We start from the raw sequence: 15,242 nt of genomic DNA, 5'->3' as shown, positions 1-15,242 counted from the left end.
CGAAAGTTGTGACGGTTGCTACGAAGTAGGCGAAAAAACCACAAAGCCTAATGGCAAATGGAAAAATTCCTACCAGGCTCCCTGCACAACCTGGGCGACCAACCTAAGGTCCATAGCAAGGCCAAGAGAGAAACTGAAACCTTGAGCTCTAAGGGAGTGGAGGGTGGGTGACTCACGACGGGAGGGCGAAAAGTGAGGGCCGCGTGGCTGGCGCAGCAGCAAGTTAAGCTGCAGACCACGCCCCCTCCAAGCTGCCCGGTTGGGCGCTTGCCCGTGGGCATGGTGCGCCAGCCAGGTGAGTGGGTGGCAGGGGGCTAACGCCCCCTGCATGAGGCAGACATCGGATCCCACCCACAACCCCTCCCCTCTTGCAGGAGGAGAGTCTTTCAGAGATGGTCTAGGCTTGTACCTGAGTCACATTTCATGACAAAGACATGAGTGGAGAAGCTCCTGAGACATCCTGACATGATATAATTAATTAACTGCAATGCCACACTTGAGAGCCCAGCCAAAGTGGTGTTTCCCTTTTTGTGTGATGCTCTTGTGCTTTGGGAAGTTCAAAGAAGTTGAACCTGCAAGTGCTAAATAAATGCAAAAGGAAACCTACACATCCTAATTATTCATAGTTTATTAGCAAAGTGCTCTCACCCAGCTGAAAGGAGCCAGGCTTGTTATTTCCTCCAAGCAGCCAAAGAATTCTTAATTAATTTATGTAGGTTGGAGATGACTGCTCTTTGGGAACCATTTCCCTCGAGAGGTTATAGATGTGGTTTTGCATGCAGCTTGGTACTGAATACTGGAATTAGCTATATCAGGGGCATCACCCTGCTTGTGATGGGCAGGTGCTGGGATTGTCGTTAACACATGCACTAAGATGCTCTCTCTCTCCACCATCACAATCCTCAGTCACCATGGTTCAGAGAAAAGCCAAATCACACACATGGTCTTAGGGCAGGTATAATGTTCCAGCTGCACTGAGCAGTAAGGTAAGCAGTGCAAGTTTGGGGACCAATAGCTGTAGGTGAAACTTCATCCTTTGAGGGGTATCCTTACTCAGAAAGAAGCATTTAAAATAGTCTATCAGTATTGGGTGGAATCCAGTTTGTGGCCTTATACTTTTGATTCAGAAAATGCCTATTAATGGAAGAGGAGAGGGAAGATATATATATATATTTGCTTATTCTTCTTCCCCTGTGGTCTTTCCCACCTTGTTCTGGAGGCTTCCCCAACACTAGGGTTACCAGATTTTTTTCAGTGAATCCGGTGACATTTTTCAACTTCAATGGATTTTGTGAGAGGACTGATTTGTAAATCCGGGGACTGTCCCCGGGAAACGGGGATGTCTGGTAACCTTACCCAACACCCTGGAGCTGATTTAGGAGGTGGTCGTTGGGAAATGCAGAGGGGAGGAAGAATTAGCAAAAAAAGGGGGGAAGCTCTTCCCCCCTTTTTTCCCTAGAGGCAGCATTTGCTGGATCAAAAGTTAGTATAGAATTGCAAAAGCACCAACTGGATTCTCCCTAAATATTTGTTTCATTTTGTTAAGAAAAGTGCATCTGTACACCTCATTGTGGTTATGGAGACTACATGGGGAGGGGGAGGTGAAGATCAGAAAGGCAGCTAACCCCAAAAAAACCTTGGTACATGTAATTGCCTCATTTAACTTGCAGCAGTGGAGACTGAAGGGCTGGCAGTTCCAAAGATAAGATAGGTACACCACCGACCATCCTTTCAGTGCATTATTCAAGTACTGTACAATATTCAATAGCTTTAATACTTGCCTGCACAGACCACTTTTGTCTAATACAAAACAACAGTCAATGAACACTATACTAACGAGCCACACCTCCATTTGTATAATTATTATTAGTGATAAGAAACTACGCTACTGTGCAAGCAAAACACGCTATGAGAAGCAGGCTGACAAATGCCCAATTCTTGTGCCTAAAATGAGATTAAATAGAAGGCACACCTTAAGTTTTGGTATGAATTCAACATAATGTAGCTTAACAGATGCAGGGCTCAGTGTCTGTGTCATACACACTTTGGAGTATTTTGGATTTGCTTCATGATCTCACTCTGCTTAAATGTGGGACTGAAATGGAAATAGGGGAAATAATTAGTGCGCATGAGATGGGAATTTTAATTAGGTTGCTCATAAAGCCCCAATTAGCAGAGGACAGGTAAGTTGTATGGAAAATGCTCAAAGCCACAGTGATCAGAGGCTCTCGCAAGCCTTGGCAGATTAGTTGTGCACAATGACATTCATGCTAGCTGAAAAATAACAAAGAAAGCAAAAGGCTGCAGTAAGAGGGAATATGAATGAGAAACAAAAAACACTCTGCTTAACACTTTTGATTTGGGAGTATTAACAGATATTTATTGTCTGCCAGGGAGATTGCTGCGTTACAGGACTAGGCTATTTAATTTTTAATTAAAAGGAAATATATGTCAGTCTTTTATATTAAATCCTTTAAAAATTATTCTGACTGAAGAGACTGTCTTCCGATGCTTTCTTGTTAGTTAGGCTCAATTGATAGATGGATTTTGTTTTTAACAAGTGCAGGGGTTTGGCACATGGGGGGGGGGAGGTATTCATTGTATCAATCATGAAATCTGGACAGATCACTTTTAATGTAGGAAACGCTAGAAGGCTTAGGCAAACCAATTAGCATCCTAATTGAAACACCCCTTGATAAAAATGGTTTTCAAGAAGGGTTGTGAATTGGACCCTTAGCTATAAAATTGCTTTTGACCCATTTTTTCAAAGCAGTGATTTAAAATAAGGCCAACTACCTGTGCGCTTGACCCTTGCTTGTCTTGACTGCTCAAGGTTAGCATGAGGTGGTCTGGAACAACTGGTAAGCAGAATGACTGATATCTCCCAAGACAAATGCAAAATTCCATAAAGCCTTAAACAGGTTGATACTAGACCTTTATTGATGAATGCTTTAGGATGCGGGTGGCGCTGTGGGTTAAACCACAGAGCCTAGGACTTGCCGATCAGAATGTCGGCGGTTCGAATCCCCGCAACTGGGTAAGCTCCCGTTGCTTGGTCCCTGCTCCTGCCAACCTAGCAGTTCAAAAGCACGTCAAAGTGCAAGTAGGAAGGTAAACGGCATTTCTGTGCACTGCTCTGGTTCTCCAGAAGCAGCTTAGTCATGCTGGCCACATGACTCGGAAGCTGTACGCCGGCTCCCTCGGCCAATAAAGCGAGATGAGCGCTGCAACCCCAGAGTCAGCCACGACTGGATCTAATGGTCAGGGGTCCCTTTACCTTTACCTTTAGGACAGTGGTTCCCAATTAGTTAAGTACTGTGGACCCCCTGTTTTTCAAAAGCCAAGCCATGGACCCTCTACTTTTGAAAATTTTGATATTTCTATGGTAGTTATTGTTATGTGAATGCTGCCACGGAGCCCCTGCAATCCACAGACCACCAGTTTGGTTTAAAATGATATTTATTAAAGTTTAACAATTACAAAGAAGAAAAGAAATAGCAAACAATAGAAGAGTTACAATACTTCAAAAATGAAAAAGAATACAATAAAAAAAGCAGTACAGCAGAACAATATAAAAAAACAAAAAACAAAAACATTTAAAAGTAAAAACATTTAAAGAAAAAAAACCACATCTGATATTTTCATATCTTTATCTTTCATTTACTTATTTCCTCGACTTCCTCACACCTCCCTTTTTTGTATTCTAATTCAATTAGCTGTTTCAGCAAGTCCTTTCCCTCTTTCTCAGATTTCGTTCTATAATTTATCTTAACGCAGTTTGACCTTAAATTTTACACTTTGACCTATTAACAATCCATTTTTACTTAATTCTTTATAACCTTTCTGCTAAAACCATGTAAATTCATTCCAGCATCCTTCTAACATTCATTAATTTTACAATATTTCTGTAAATATACTTTAAATTTTTTCCAATCTTCTTCCACCCACAGACCACCAATTTGGAACCACTGCTTTAGGAAACACACCACACTTTACCTGCTGCTCTTTCTTTTTGTATGTTTAAAGGTTATTAGGCTTGTTTTTTTTTTTTTTTTTTAAAAAAGATTATATTACTGTGTGTACACCAGTGGTGGTACATGCACATACCCATTTGATTGAATCCCAAAGTTGTCTGTTGCTGCTAAATAAATGTTATTTGTTTAGCTATTTATTTATTTAAGCGGTGTCTAAAAAAGGAAGGAAGAAAAAGAAACAATGAGAAATCTCTCCCCCCCCCAGGCATACTCAAATTGTTTGTTGTGGAAAAATTAACAAGAATGCTAAGCTAGAAAAGCCTGAGTGGGGGGGGGGGGAGAAAAGGGGTGTCAACATATTCTAAAAGCCCACAATTGCAAGAGCCTGGCATAATTCAAGATAGAGAACTGGTGCAGCAACATTGAAGGCCCTGTTGCAGGCAAAAATTTGTGGCAGGCCAGAAATATGAGTTGTGATGTGGATCCTTATGTTTTAGCTGTTCATTTGCTACATCCTTTGTCTTTGCTCTGTTTTTCATGAGGCTATTCTGTCCAGGTGTGAATGATTTTCTTCTATTTGGAACAAGAGTTTGGTGCTCTAATGTGCTGGACTGCAGTTGAGAAAACAACACAAAAATGTAAAGAACTGCCTGCATAGTTACCAGCAATCCTGTAGGGAGTGAATTACACATACTTCCTGAATTTGTCAATTGTTGATGTTGATAGTTACTCCAAGCAATGTGAGAATCTAATCAATGATAAATGAACAAGTCTGTGGTTCTGTTATCTGAAGTGAGTACTGTACATTGTTGCACAAAGACATTGTTATTGTGGTGCAGGTCAGGGAGAATTAAATACAACCCAACTTTCTGGGGAGAGGCTATGGAAAACCCACAAAGACTATCACCAGGCTAGTATGTGATGAATCTGAAAGAAAATAATACAAGGGCAGACACATTTAATTGTGTCAAGATTGATGTTTGTAGTAACACTGTAAGCTTTTAAGACCAAGACGATAAAGCCTGGCCTCTTTCTAAACTTCCAGATTAAAGGTAAAGGTACCCCTGCCCGTACTCTAGGGTTGTGCGCTCATCTCACTTAAGAGGCCGGGAGCCGGCGCTGTCCGAAGACACTTCCGGGTCACGTGGCCAGCGTGACGAAGCTGCACTGGTGAGCTAGCACCAGTGCCGCACACAGAAACGCTGTTTACCTTCCGGCTATAACGCGGTACCTATTTATCTACTTGCACTTAGGGGTGCTTTCGAACTGCTAGGTGGGCAGGAGCTGGGACCGAACGACGGGAGCTCACCCCGCCGCGGGGATTCAAACCTCCGACCTTGCAATCGGCAAGTCCTAGGCACTGAGGTTTTACCCACACCGCCACCCGCGTCCCATGCGAAACTTCCAGATTACAGCCCTGCAACTACTATTAACTTCTGAATGCTGGGATGTGGCAGACAGAAATAAAATTCTGTGTTGCATTGTCTGTCTTAACCTTGCCCTATTCTGAGAATTATTTGAGGTACAGTGGTACCTCGGGTTACATACGCTTCAGGTTACAGACTCCGCTAACCCAGAAATAGTACCTTGGGTTAAGAACTTTGCTTCAGGATGAGTACAGAAGTCATGCTCCCGCAGCACGGCAGCAGCGGGAGGCCCCATTAGCTAAAGTGGTGCTTCAGGCTAAGAACAGACCTCCTGGACGAATTAAGTTCTTAACCCGAGGTACCACTGTATTTAAAATCCATGATGGTATCAGTGGGATGTGAAAGTGCCTTAAAATTTAACAGATTGCTTGAAGAATTTGTTTGCAAACATGAAATAAAATCTCACCCTCTCTCTGAACTTTTAGGCCATTTGAATTGGTGCAAGTCTTTGCATTGTTTTAATACTGGGAGAGTGTTTTATGTACAAAAGGAACAGTATCACGCAGCCAGGATGTGTGGCTTTTTCTGGCAGCAGAGTTTGTTGTACTGGAGGGACAAGAATCAAAAGTGTTCACAGAACAAAGTGCTAGTCGAGAGTGGGAGAGAGAAAGAAGACTGGTAGTACCTCTTACAGGCATTTCTGGTATGGTAACTGCTGAAGTCTGCCTTTTAACCCTCATTACCATCTTCTCTTCTTACCCTTTCTGTTATATGGCTGCATTTGGATTCACCGCCACTCCATTTGCACAACAGAACTTCCCCTTCGCCTCCTACAGTGTTACGTATTTCTGTGTTTTTATATTATAAACTGCCCTGTGATCCTCAGATAGTAAAAATAGAAATATCCTCAAAATCTGCTCCAGAGGATGAGTCCCACTACATGACCAGAATGCTGCTCACACAGCAATGTCCAGGTTGTAGCTGCTAAACATGCAGCCATGCCTGTTTTTTCTGACGTTAACTGTAAGAACACCCATGCTGGATAAGTGTGAAAGGAATACAGTATTAGAAAAAGGCACATAAGCACTAGCATTATAAAAAGGAAAATTAACACAATATTTTCTAAGTCTGAATGCGTTCTTAATGGGGTTGCAAATGTTTTCCCCTTGAAGCAATTAACATGGAAATGAGCAATAAACGTCCACTAGATTTCTGAAAGCGGCTTTGACATGTTGTGAAAGCTCAAAACTAATGCAGAGATTAACAGGAGAAGCAGAACAAACTGTCACGTGAAGGCAGCCATAGTTGATTGGGAACAATCCCCAAAGATCTGACTTTTTGAGATAAGGAAAGGGAGAGAGGGGAAATGCACCGGAAAGCATGGGAGAACACTCCTTTTGACACATCACCATCTAACCTCCCCACAAACAAATCAGAATGGATACTCATGAAGCAGCCCATGCCTGCTCTTACTCTGAACGAATCTGGATGAATGTTCACGAAGGAAAGGGTCACACCTCAGCGGTACAGCATGCAGAAGGTCCCTGGTGCAACCCACAGCATCTCCAGGCAGAGATAGGAAAGACCATTCCAGCCCTCCAAGTGTCCCTATAATGCAGGGACGACATCCCTGATTTAGAAAAGCCATCCTGATTTCTGATTTGATCCCGGAATGTCCCACTTTTCCTTGAGATGCCCCTATTTTCATTGGAGAAATGTTGGAGGATGTGGAGTTATCCGACCCCTGAGCTGTCTGAAGGCAATCCTGTAAAGGGAAGTTTCTTAAATGTTTAATGTTGTATGGTGTTTTTATAAATGTTGGAGACTGCCCAGAGTGGCTGGGGCAGCTCAGTAAGGTGTGTGGGGTATAAAGATGCTCGGGTTGCGAACATGATCTGTGCGGGAGGCATGTTTGCAGCCCACAGCATTCGCAACCCGCAGGACCGTGTCTGCGCACGCGCGGGTCGTGATTCAGCACTTCTGCGCATGTGCAAAGCACGATTTAGCGCTTCTGTGCATGTGTGAGCACCAAAAGCCGGAAGTAACCCATTCCAGTACTTCCCGGTTTGGCGCAGTGCGCAACCTGAAAACGCGCAACCTGAAGCGTCTGTAACCCGGGGTATGACTCTAGTAGAATTATCATTAAGGAATGGGACGTCGCTATTTTCGTCAGAGAAATGTTGGGAGGGCAATGCTATTCCTGCGTCTGAAACCCTGGAAATCCACTGCCTGCCAGTGAGGACAATCCTGAGCTAGATGGACAGATGGCCTGACTCGGTAGAAGCCAGCTTCCTACGTCGTCCTGTGGCGCCTCAAAGATGAACGCGTTATTGCTTGTGGTGTGTTTGTTTATTTACATAGCTGTCAACTTTTCCCTTTTCTTGCGAGGAATCCTATTCGGAATAAGGGAATTTCCCTTAAATAAACCATAGCTGTCAACGTTTCCCATTTTTTTATCTACAGTATTTATTTTGGAGGGGCCTCAGGAGAGCATTGTGAATCCCGAAAACGCCACCACTTCTTTATCCCTTGGCCTCCGCCTCGCGCGCGCAGTTTCCAAGCCCCCCCCCCCGCTCCCCCTCCTCTTCTCCGGCCCGCTCTTTCCACCCCCCCCCCCCCCGCTTCTAAGATGCGCGCGCCTACACTGGCCTCGCAACCCTCCTGGCGACAGGGCGCGCGCGGCGCGCAGGACCCCTTCAGGGCCACGCCGACGGCCGAGGCGGGGAACTCCGGCAGGCCGGAGGGAGGGCGCTGACGATTGGCCGGCGCGAGGGCGAAGGAGGGAGGGAGGGAGGCGTTTTGGAGGCGGCCGGCCCGGCTGCCGCCGCGTCCAGGGAACATGCAATGCAGTGCAGTGTAGCGCAGTGGCCGCGCCTCGGCGCTGCTGGGGTCTCTTTTCGGCTCTGTGTACAAACGCGCGGGCTGACCCTGATTGGCTGAAGGGAGGCAAGAACGGCCGGGACGCGGGCTCGGGGGTCGCCAGAGTCGCCGCGGCTTCTCCCGCCTCCTGCTCCTCCTCGCCTCCTCCTCGCGTGTCTCTCGTGAGCGACTCGCCGGCCAGCCGCTGCTGAAAGGGACTGTGGCAAGGGGCGCCTCCCGCTCCCTCAGCCGCCGCTGCGCGCGACCCTCGCGCGGAAAATGCTGCCTCCGCTCTTCGGAGCCCCGCTTGGATAATTCCTCCCCATGTACTTGACCTCGCCGCCGCCGCTTCCTAGGCCGGGTAAAGGATGCTGCCCTGGCCGGTGGGGGGCTGTGACCAGGGGATCCGCGCCCGCCCGCTCGCCTCCCGTCCCGGCCCTGGGGACTGCTGCCCCTGCCTCGGCTGCTAGCTCCTTCGGCGAGCGATGACTTCGAAGCACCAGGCGGACTGGATCCCTTACAGGTAGGGCGCCAGGGCGGGGGCTCTGCTGCGGGCGCCCTCTTCGCCAAAGTGGGCAGGAGAGGGGAAGGAGGTCCAGCAGGGGAGCAGCCCCGTCTGCAGCAAAGTTGTTGCCCTTTCAAAAAAAGAAAAGAAAGGGAAGGGAAGGGTGCTCTGCCTTGTTTTCACGAGCCAGGTTAGCCCACGATCATTTTGGGGAGGGGAGGACGGCAGATCGTGTTGTTTAGGGAGGTTGCTATGAAGGAAGCGCCTCATTGTAGGAGAACAGGCTTCCTGAATGAATGAAAGACGCGCACAGCCATTCTGTTTTACAATCTTGGTATTTTGCAGGCATGGGCGCTGGGCTTGTGAAATCTCTTCCTTTGAAAACATGAGATCCAGATAGGCAAAACTATGTCGAAGGCAATTGTTCAACCCCTTCTTGGATTAGGGGATGTGCTAATAAAACTTCTTTTTAAGACCAAAACAGGAGGTGAACTGCATTGCTGTCTTTGTATGATAGCAACACTGATTTTTCTTTTTAGTAGTGTTTCAGGTTTATGATAAGTAGCTCAAATTCTAGGGTGGGCAAGGGCATTCCTTCCTCTATTCTTCTGTTGCCCTGGTTTCTCTCAAGTTATTAACAGGAGTGACTTATGTACTGCGGTTGAGTGATATCTCAGACTTATCCATTGAAATCTGCATCCACTCTTTATGTTTTGTCCTGGTCTTCAAATTTAGCTGGGCGTTTTAAGGACATATTTATAAATTTTAAACTGTTGCAATATTCCCAACAGCTGTGAAAAATGCTTTTTACTTTTCATAACTCTTCAGTATGAAATCTTCTTTGTTTTGGTACACGTGGAACACTTACAGCTATAAAGGCAGCCTTGACTTTAATGCAAAATCCTCCTTCATCATTTGCCATGAAATGCAGGTGCCAGCTCCTGTTTTGTAACTGGAGTTCACTTCTGCTCCGTTAAGAGTGCCTTCTTGACGAGATTTCACTAGAGGCTCATTCCTACTCTTAAATCACTTCCATGTGCAATTGCATGAAACCTGTATGTACTTTCACAAGTGATGAATGCACAGGTGCCTTTCATGCCATGTGTATCATTGGCAGTAAGTCACTGCAATTCATGGCTCTCCACAAATTGCACATGGGTTACACATGACATTACCTATTATATGGAAGTGATCTCTGTTCACTGCAGAGTGGAACTAGCTTCCAAGTACAGTGGTACCTTGGGTTACAGACGCTTCAGGTTACAGACACTTCAGATTACAGACTCCACTAACCCAGAAATAGTACCTCGGGTTAAGAACTTTGCTGTAGGATGAGAACAGAAATCATGCTCCGGCAGCGTGGCAGCAGCGGGAGGCCCCGTTAGCTAAAGTGGTGTTTCAGGTTAAGAACAGTTTCAGGTTAAGAACGGACCTCCAGAACAAATTAAGTACTTAACCCGAGGTACCACTCTATAGGGCAAAGAACAAGGAACTTACCTGTCCACACAGGGCATTTTGTCTTGTGTGAAGCAGCCGTTACTGGATGAATAGAAGCACAAATCATGAACCTATTAAATAAAAAGGTGAAGTTGGAGAAGGAATTGGGGAAATTTGGCTGAGAGATAGGCAGCCGGAGTTCTACATGTTTGCTTGATTTTGTTTTTAAAGTCTGTTTTTGCAACTTCGGTGCATAAATTGATTGGGGGAGGGGATAGTGCAGTGGTTTCTTGCATAAGGCATCTCAAATATTTCTCCTCCCCTTCCTCTTGCCCTCCCCTTGTCTATCCATTTCCCCTTAAAGAATACACACAGCGTGGACCGTGCAGCAGCTTGGCAGTCAGTGTTCGCTGCTCTCCCATATTCTCCTGCTGCCGCTCTTGCTGCCATGGAGAAGAGCAGGGATCGCCATGGCAGCACCAGCTGCTGTTGCCTGTCATTGGCTCCTTGGTTGCCATAAGCTACCAAAGCCTCTTTCTGGAGAAGTTTGTGCGTCAAACTGTGGGGGGCATTGCCTGTCACTCTGGGCTAGATCCCCTGTTCCTCTTGCCTGCTAATGAAGCAGGGAAAGTAATGGGGCTTTAGGGGAGCTATAGACAAGGAGCAGAGTGGCAAGGGCTTGAAGATCTTTGTTTGTGCTGGGAATCCAGTAGCAGTTTGAAGTTGATAAAAGTTGAGAGTACAGTTTTGATGGACACAGGATTATGTTGGTAGCTTAGTTTAGAAGGTTAAGTTTATATTTGCTTCATTGCACCATTGCATTTGATTTCCTGTGAAGTGGGATTTCTAGGTTTGTCTGAACACTTTGGTTATAGGAGGGACATACAGCGTTTGTAAACCTCTGTAATATTTTTAATGACTTTGTGGCAGGGGTCAGCAAACTTTTTCAGCATGGGGCTGGTCCACTGTCCCTCAGACCTTGTGGGGGCCAGACTATATTTTGAAAAAAAAAAATAATGAAATAACCCAGAGATGCATTTTAAATAAAAGCACACATTCTACTCATGTAAAAACATGCTTATTCCTGGACTGTCCATGGGCCAGATTTAGAAGGTGATTGGGCCGCATCCGGCCCCCAGGCTTTTGTTTGCCTACCCATGCTTTGTGGCTTATAAATAAAATGGTATTTTGTCTCTCTTTTTTGTAATGAAAAAAAAAAAGATAACTCCTTGGGCCTTCGATGTTATTTTTTAAAACACATACTTGCCAGATGCGTCATGTGGCCATAGTTCTTATGTACTGTTCTGCATGTTCTGATAAGTTTTCAATTGGACTACTGCAATGCACTATTTGTGGGGCTGCCCATGAAGGCGGTATAGAAACTTCATTTGGTCCAGAATACAATGGTCAGGTTGGTGATTGGTAATATCTGACAGGAGCATTGTCCCACCAATGCTGCAGAAGTTCCACTGGTTGCCAGTTTATTTTAAGGTTAATGTCTGACTTCTGGATCTTATATAGTTCCGTACAGCCTGGGTCAAGGATTCTCCTCTCATGCTCACACTGATGCCTGATAATCATAGAATTATGGAATTGTAGAGTTGGAACGGACAACCAGGATTATCTACTCTAAGCACCTGCAGTGCAGGAATATTTCGCCTAACGTATGTCTTGAACCCACGACCCTGAGATTCAGTCTCATGCTCTGCCAACTGATAAATCTTTGCTGCAGGCATCGCCTCCTTCAGAGGCTTGATTGTCTTCCACAATCAATAGTCAGTTCTCTGCTGCCACCCTTAAGCTATGAAATTTTTAATGTAAAGCTGCAAATCACTACCCACTTACCTATGCGTAAGTCCCACTGAACTTAATTTTGCTTACCTTTGTGCAATCATATCTATAGGGCTGCATGGCACAGCTTTCCCTGCTAAACAGCTTTTCCTTTCCAAATGTGGTTTAGACTATGCTCCCTGCTGTTCAGATAATGCTGTTAATTTATTATGTATTTTTCCCCTTGGGTCTTTTTAAATGGCGTTGCCGTTTATTTGTTATTAAAATTGTTTTTTGCTATGGGAACTCATCAGAGTTGAAGAGCAGATTACAAAGTAACAAAGCCTGCAATCCAGTACACACACACTTGAAAGTTAGTCCTACTGAACTCAGTGAAGCTTACTTCAAAGTAGTAAGCGTTGTATGAACAGGCTTGTAATATGAAAACACATTTTTTGCACTGATGGCAGGAAAACATACTGAAAATTAAAATTGTCCTGAGGGTAACTTGTGTGCATTTCTCCATTTTTCTTTACTATACTAGGTCTTGTGTGTTTCGTTTAAATTTTTTTAATTAAAAAAACATATTAATGATGTGCATGTTTAGTTGAGGGCTGAATCATAACTTTTCTGAACATGCTTTGTATTTCAATAAAACGTTTCTGTTTGCACAGCAACTTAGAGAAAGTATTTTCCCTCAAGTGCTGCACAATTTTATGGGAAACCTTACAGCCATTTTAGTGTTTCTCTCCCACAGGGAGAGGATGAACTTTAAATGCACTACAGACAAATTGGTTCACAGCATGTAGTAAAAATAAGCAGGGGGTGGCGAAAGCAAAGATTGTAACATGCTATTTGTTGTTGCTTTTTGTAAAAAAGGAACTGCATGTTGATCTAACATACAACACCCAGGGCATGAGCTGAAGGCGCAGGATGGAACAGCCTTGCTGAAGTGAATGAGGTTTGGGTCTGGGAAACTCTCTCCGTATGCCACCTTGAGCTCCTTGGGGGAAAGGCAGGATGTAAACAAACATTCCTGCTAACTGGTAGTTGAAAAGTTGTTACAGAATGTCTAAGAATGCAACAGCACCACTGACTCTTGGAAAGCATTTTTGTGTGTGTGCAGATCAGGCAGAGAACAAAGAACTCCAATTGCTTTCTCTCTGTCCTTCTAAAGATTTGCCGAAAGATAAGCAGTTGTGGTGGGAATAACAGCTATGCTATCACTCACGCAACCTATCAACTGATGCCAAGGTTTTGCAGGGGGCTTTGTAATATTGTGCAAGGGAGGCAGTGCTTCATCTTCATTTCCCTGTGAAAAGTAATCCTTTTGTCTTCTCTGCGCTGTGCACATCAAAGAAATGGAGCCTTAAATGAACGTTCTTATTATTTGCTTCTCTTTGATCTCTGTCACTGCCTCTCCCTTTTAAAATGCACATACCTTACAGCATAGTAGCCTGCAGTGACTTAAAACTAACGCAGTGGGTTCGTCTGAGTGCTTATTTTATGTTATTATACTCTCAGTCCCGAACTCCCTTCACCAATGAAACGTTGACTTTCTTTTTCCATTCTAGTGGATTAAAGGCTGAATTATAGCGGATGCAAACTGTTTATAGGTTTTGATGATTAAGTGGTATATAAATCCTGTTAAATATATATACATATATTTAAAAACAGTTGATGCCTTTAGATGGCTGTGATGAAAAGAAATGCACAGTCAGGGATGGAGTAGGGTTGAGGTTCATGAAGAGCATCTTCTTCCCTCTCTGTCAGTGGCGTAGCGTGGGGGGTGCAGGGGGGGCCGGCCGCACCGGGCGCAACATCTGGGGTTAGGGCAAATCTACAGGTTAGGGGGCGCAAATCCACGGGTTAGGGGGCGCAAATCCACGGGTTAGGGGGTGCAAATTACTTGCCTTGCCCCGGGTGCTGACAACCCACGCTACGCCACTGCTCTCTGTGCCTTACCTGAAGTGGCATTTGAAACTGGGTAATTTCATAAGTGATCCAAGATTTGCCATTGGTGTCTGCTGCTCAAAGAAAATCAGTTTCCATTCCCAAGCTTCGCAGGTGTGCCTAAACGAGGTTCTTTAACTCTAAACCAACATATGCACTGCAGTAAGTACTGAAAATTCAGGATGTGCCCCTGGAAGCTCTGTCTTCTGAAATACTTCCTCTGTTAAAAGCCTGCCCTGATCCATTAGTGTTGTGGGTGGGCAGGTAACCCACCTGGATAACACTCCCTCAATATATATGGGCTGTGGTAAATGGATGGTTTCTCTAAGACAATTCAGTCCCCAAAATAAGTGCTCTGCAGCCGAGCCTTAATACTACGTTAGAATTCCTGCTTGCACAGCAGGAATTACTTCGTTTAACAGCTCTTCAAAGTGTCTGTTGACTGCTTTTTACTGCTGGTGTGATGTATATTGATACTCATAATCTGAGGTCTTCGGAAGCTTAAGACACTAGCACAAGCTCATTGTAGAGGTTGGCATTCTCTGGAGTTTGCATATTAGCTTTGTTTTGACAGCGCATCAAACATGCCTTGAATGAAGCAGCACGGTTGCAGTGCTGACTGTGCAGAACTCCTGCTACAAGAGCACTGAAGAGATAATTCCCTCTGTGGTATCATCATGTCTCAGTAGATCTGGTGCATTTGATTATTTGTTCACATATGGGAAAATTAGGCTTATATAAAAGTCGTTGCTGGTGGCAGCTAAGAGCTGAAACGTAAAGTGTCATCCTCTGTGTGTGCACAGTATGGGGAAAATAACATGATTGCCTCTCTAAATTTTCAGCAAGGCCTATATAATCTGATTAGCAACATTTAGCACGCTTCATAACAGCAGATGGCGGTGTGTAAAGTAACCTACATATGCAATACCCAAACCATATTATGACGTAGGGGAGGAAAATACATGGATCCTATCTTCAGTGCTTTAGAATAGCTTTACTTGCTTAAGCAGGACATATTTGATTAAAAAAAGGAGCAACATAGCTCAGAAAGGGACTTACAGCAGTTTGTTACCTGTTGGTTTGATGTGGCAATGCTACAACTACATCTGAAGTAACACAGAGCACGTGTGTGTGTGTGTGTGTGTGTTATGGCTGCACTTTTGCGGAGTAAAATATTGCTCAAAATGTAGCTCTGTCTAGCCTCCACCCATTCTGACCTTATTGGGGGTGGGGGAATCAAATCCACCCAAATCCCTATTAGTGTTGGAATCAGAATCATGGTCCTAATTATGAAACTGAGATTAGAAATATGCATACTGAAATTAACAATATACCTATGCAACTTTTAGACTGAATTCAAAGTCTCTGGTTCAGATC

At 44.6% G+C, this 15,242-nt stretch overlaps 1 protein-coding gene across 3 annotated transcripts in view; it reads left to right on the top strand.

Annotated features, from left to right (window-relative positions):
* The window catches only part of TUB (TUB bipartite transcription factor), a 120,840-nt gene that overhangs the window by 49,109 nt on the left and 56,489 nt on the right, over positions 1-15,242 (top strand). Inside the window, exon 1 of one of the 3 annotated variants that reach the window (XM_028732220.2) lies at positions 8,221-8,723. The exons of the other annotated variants lie outside the window; for them this stretch is intronic. Coding sequence (XP_028588053.2) covers positions 8,686-8,723 — 38 coding nt within the window. The 5' untranslated portion in view covers positions 8,221-8,685. Of the gene's footprint in view, positions 1-8,220; positions 8,724-15,242 lie in introns of those variants that run through there. 3 annotated transcript variants of the gene reach the window in all.

This window comes from Podarcis muralis, chromosome 1 (genome assembly GCF_964188315.1).
Source record: "Podarcis muralis chromosome 1, rPodMur119.hap1.1, whole genome shotgun sequence".
Taxonomy (NCBI): Eukaryota; Metazoa; Chordata; class Lepidosauria; order Squamata; family Lacertidae; genus Podarcis; species Podarcis muralis.
This window is presented reverse-complemented; position numbering and strand designations above follow the sequence as displayed.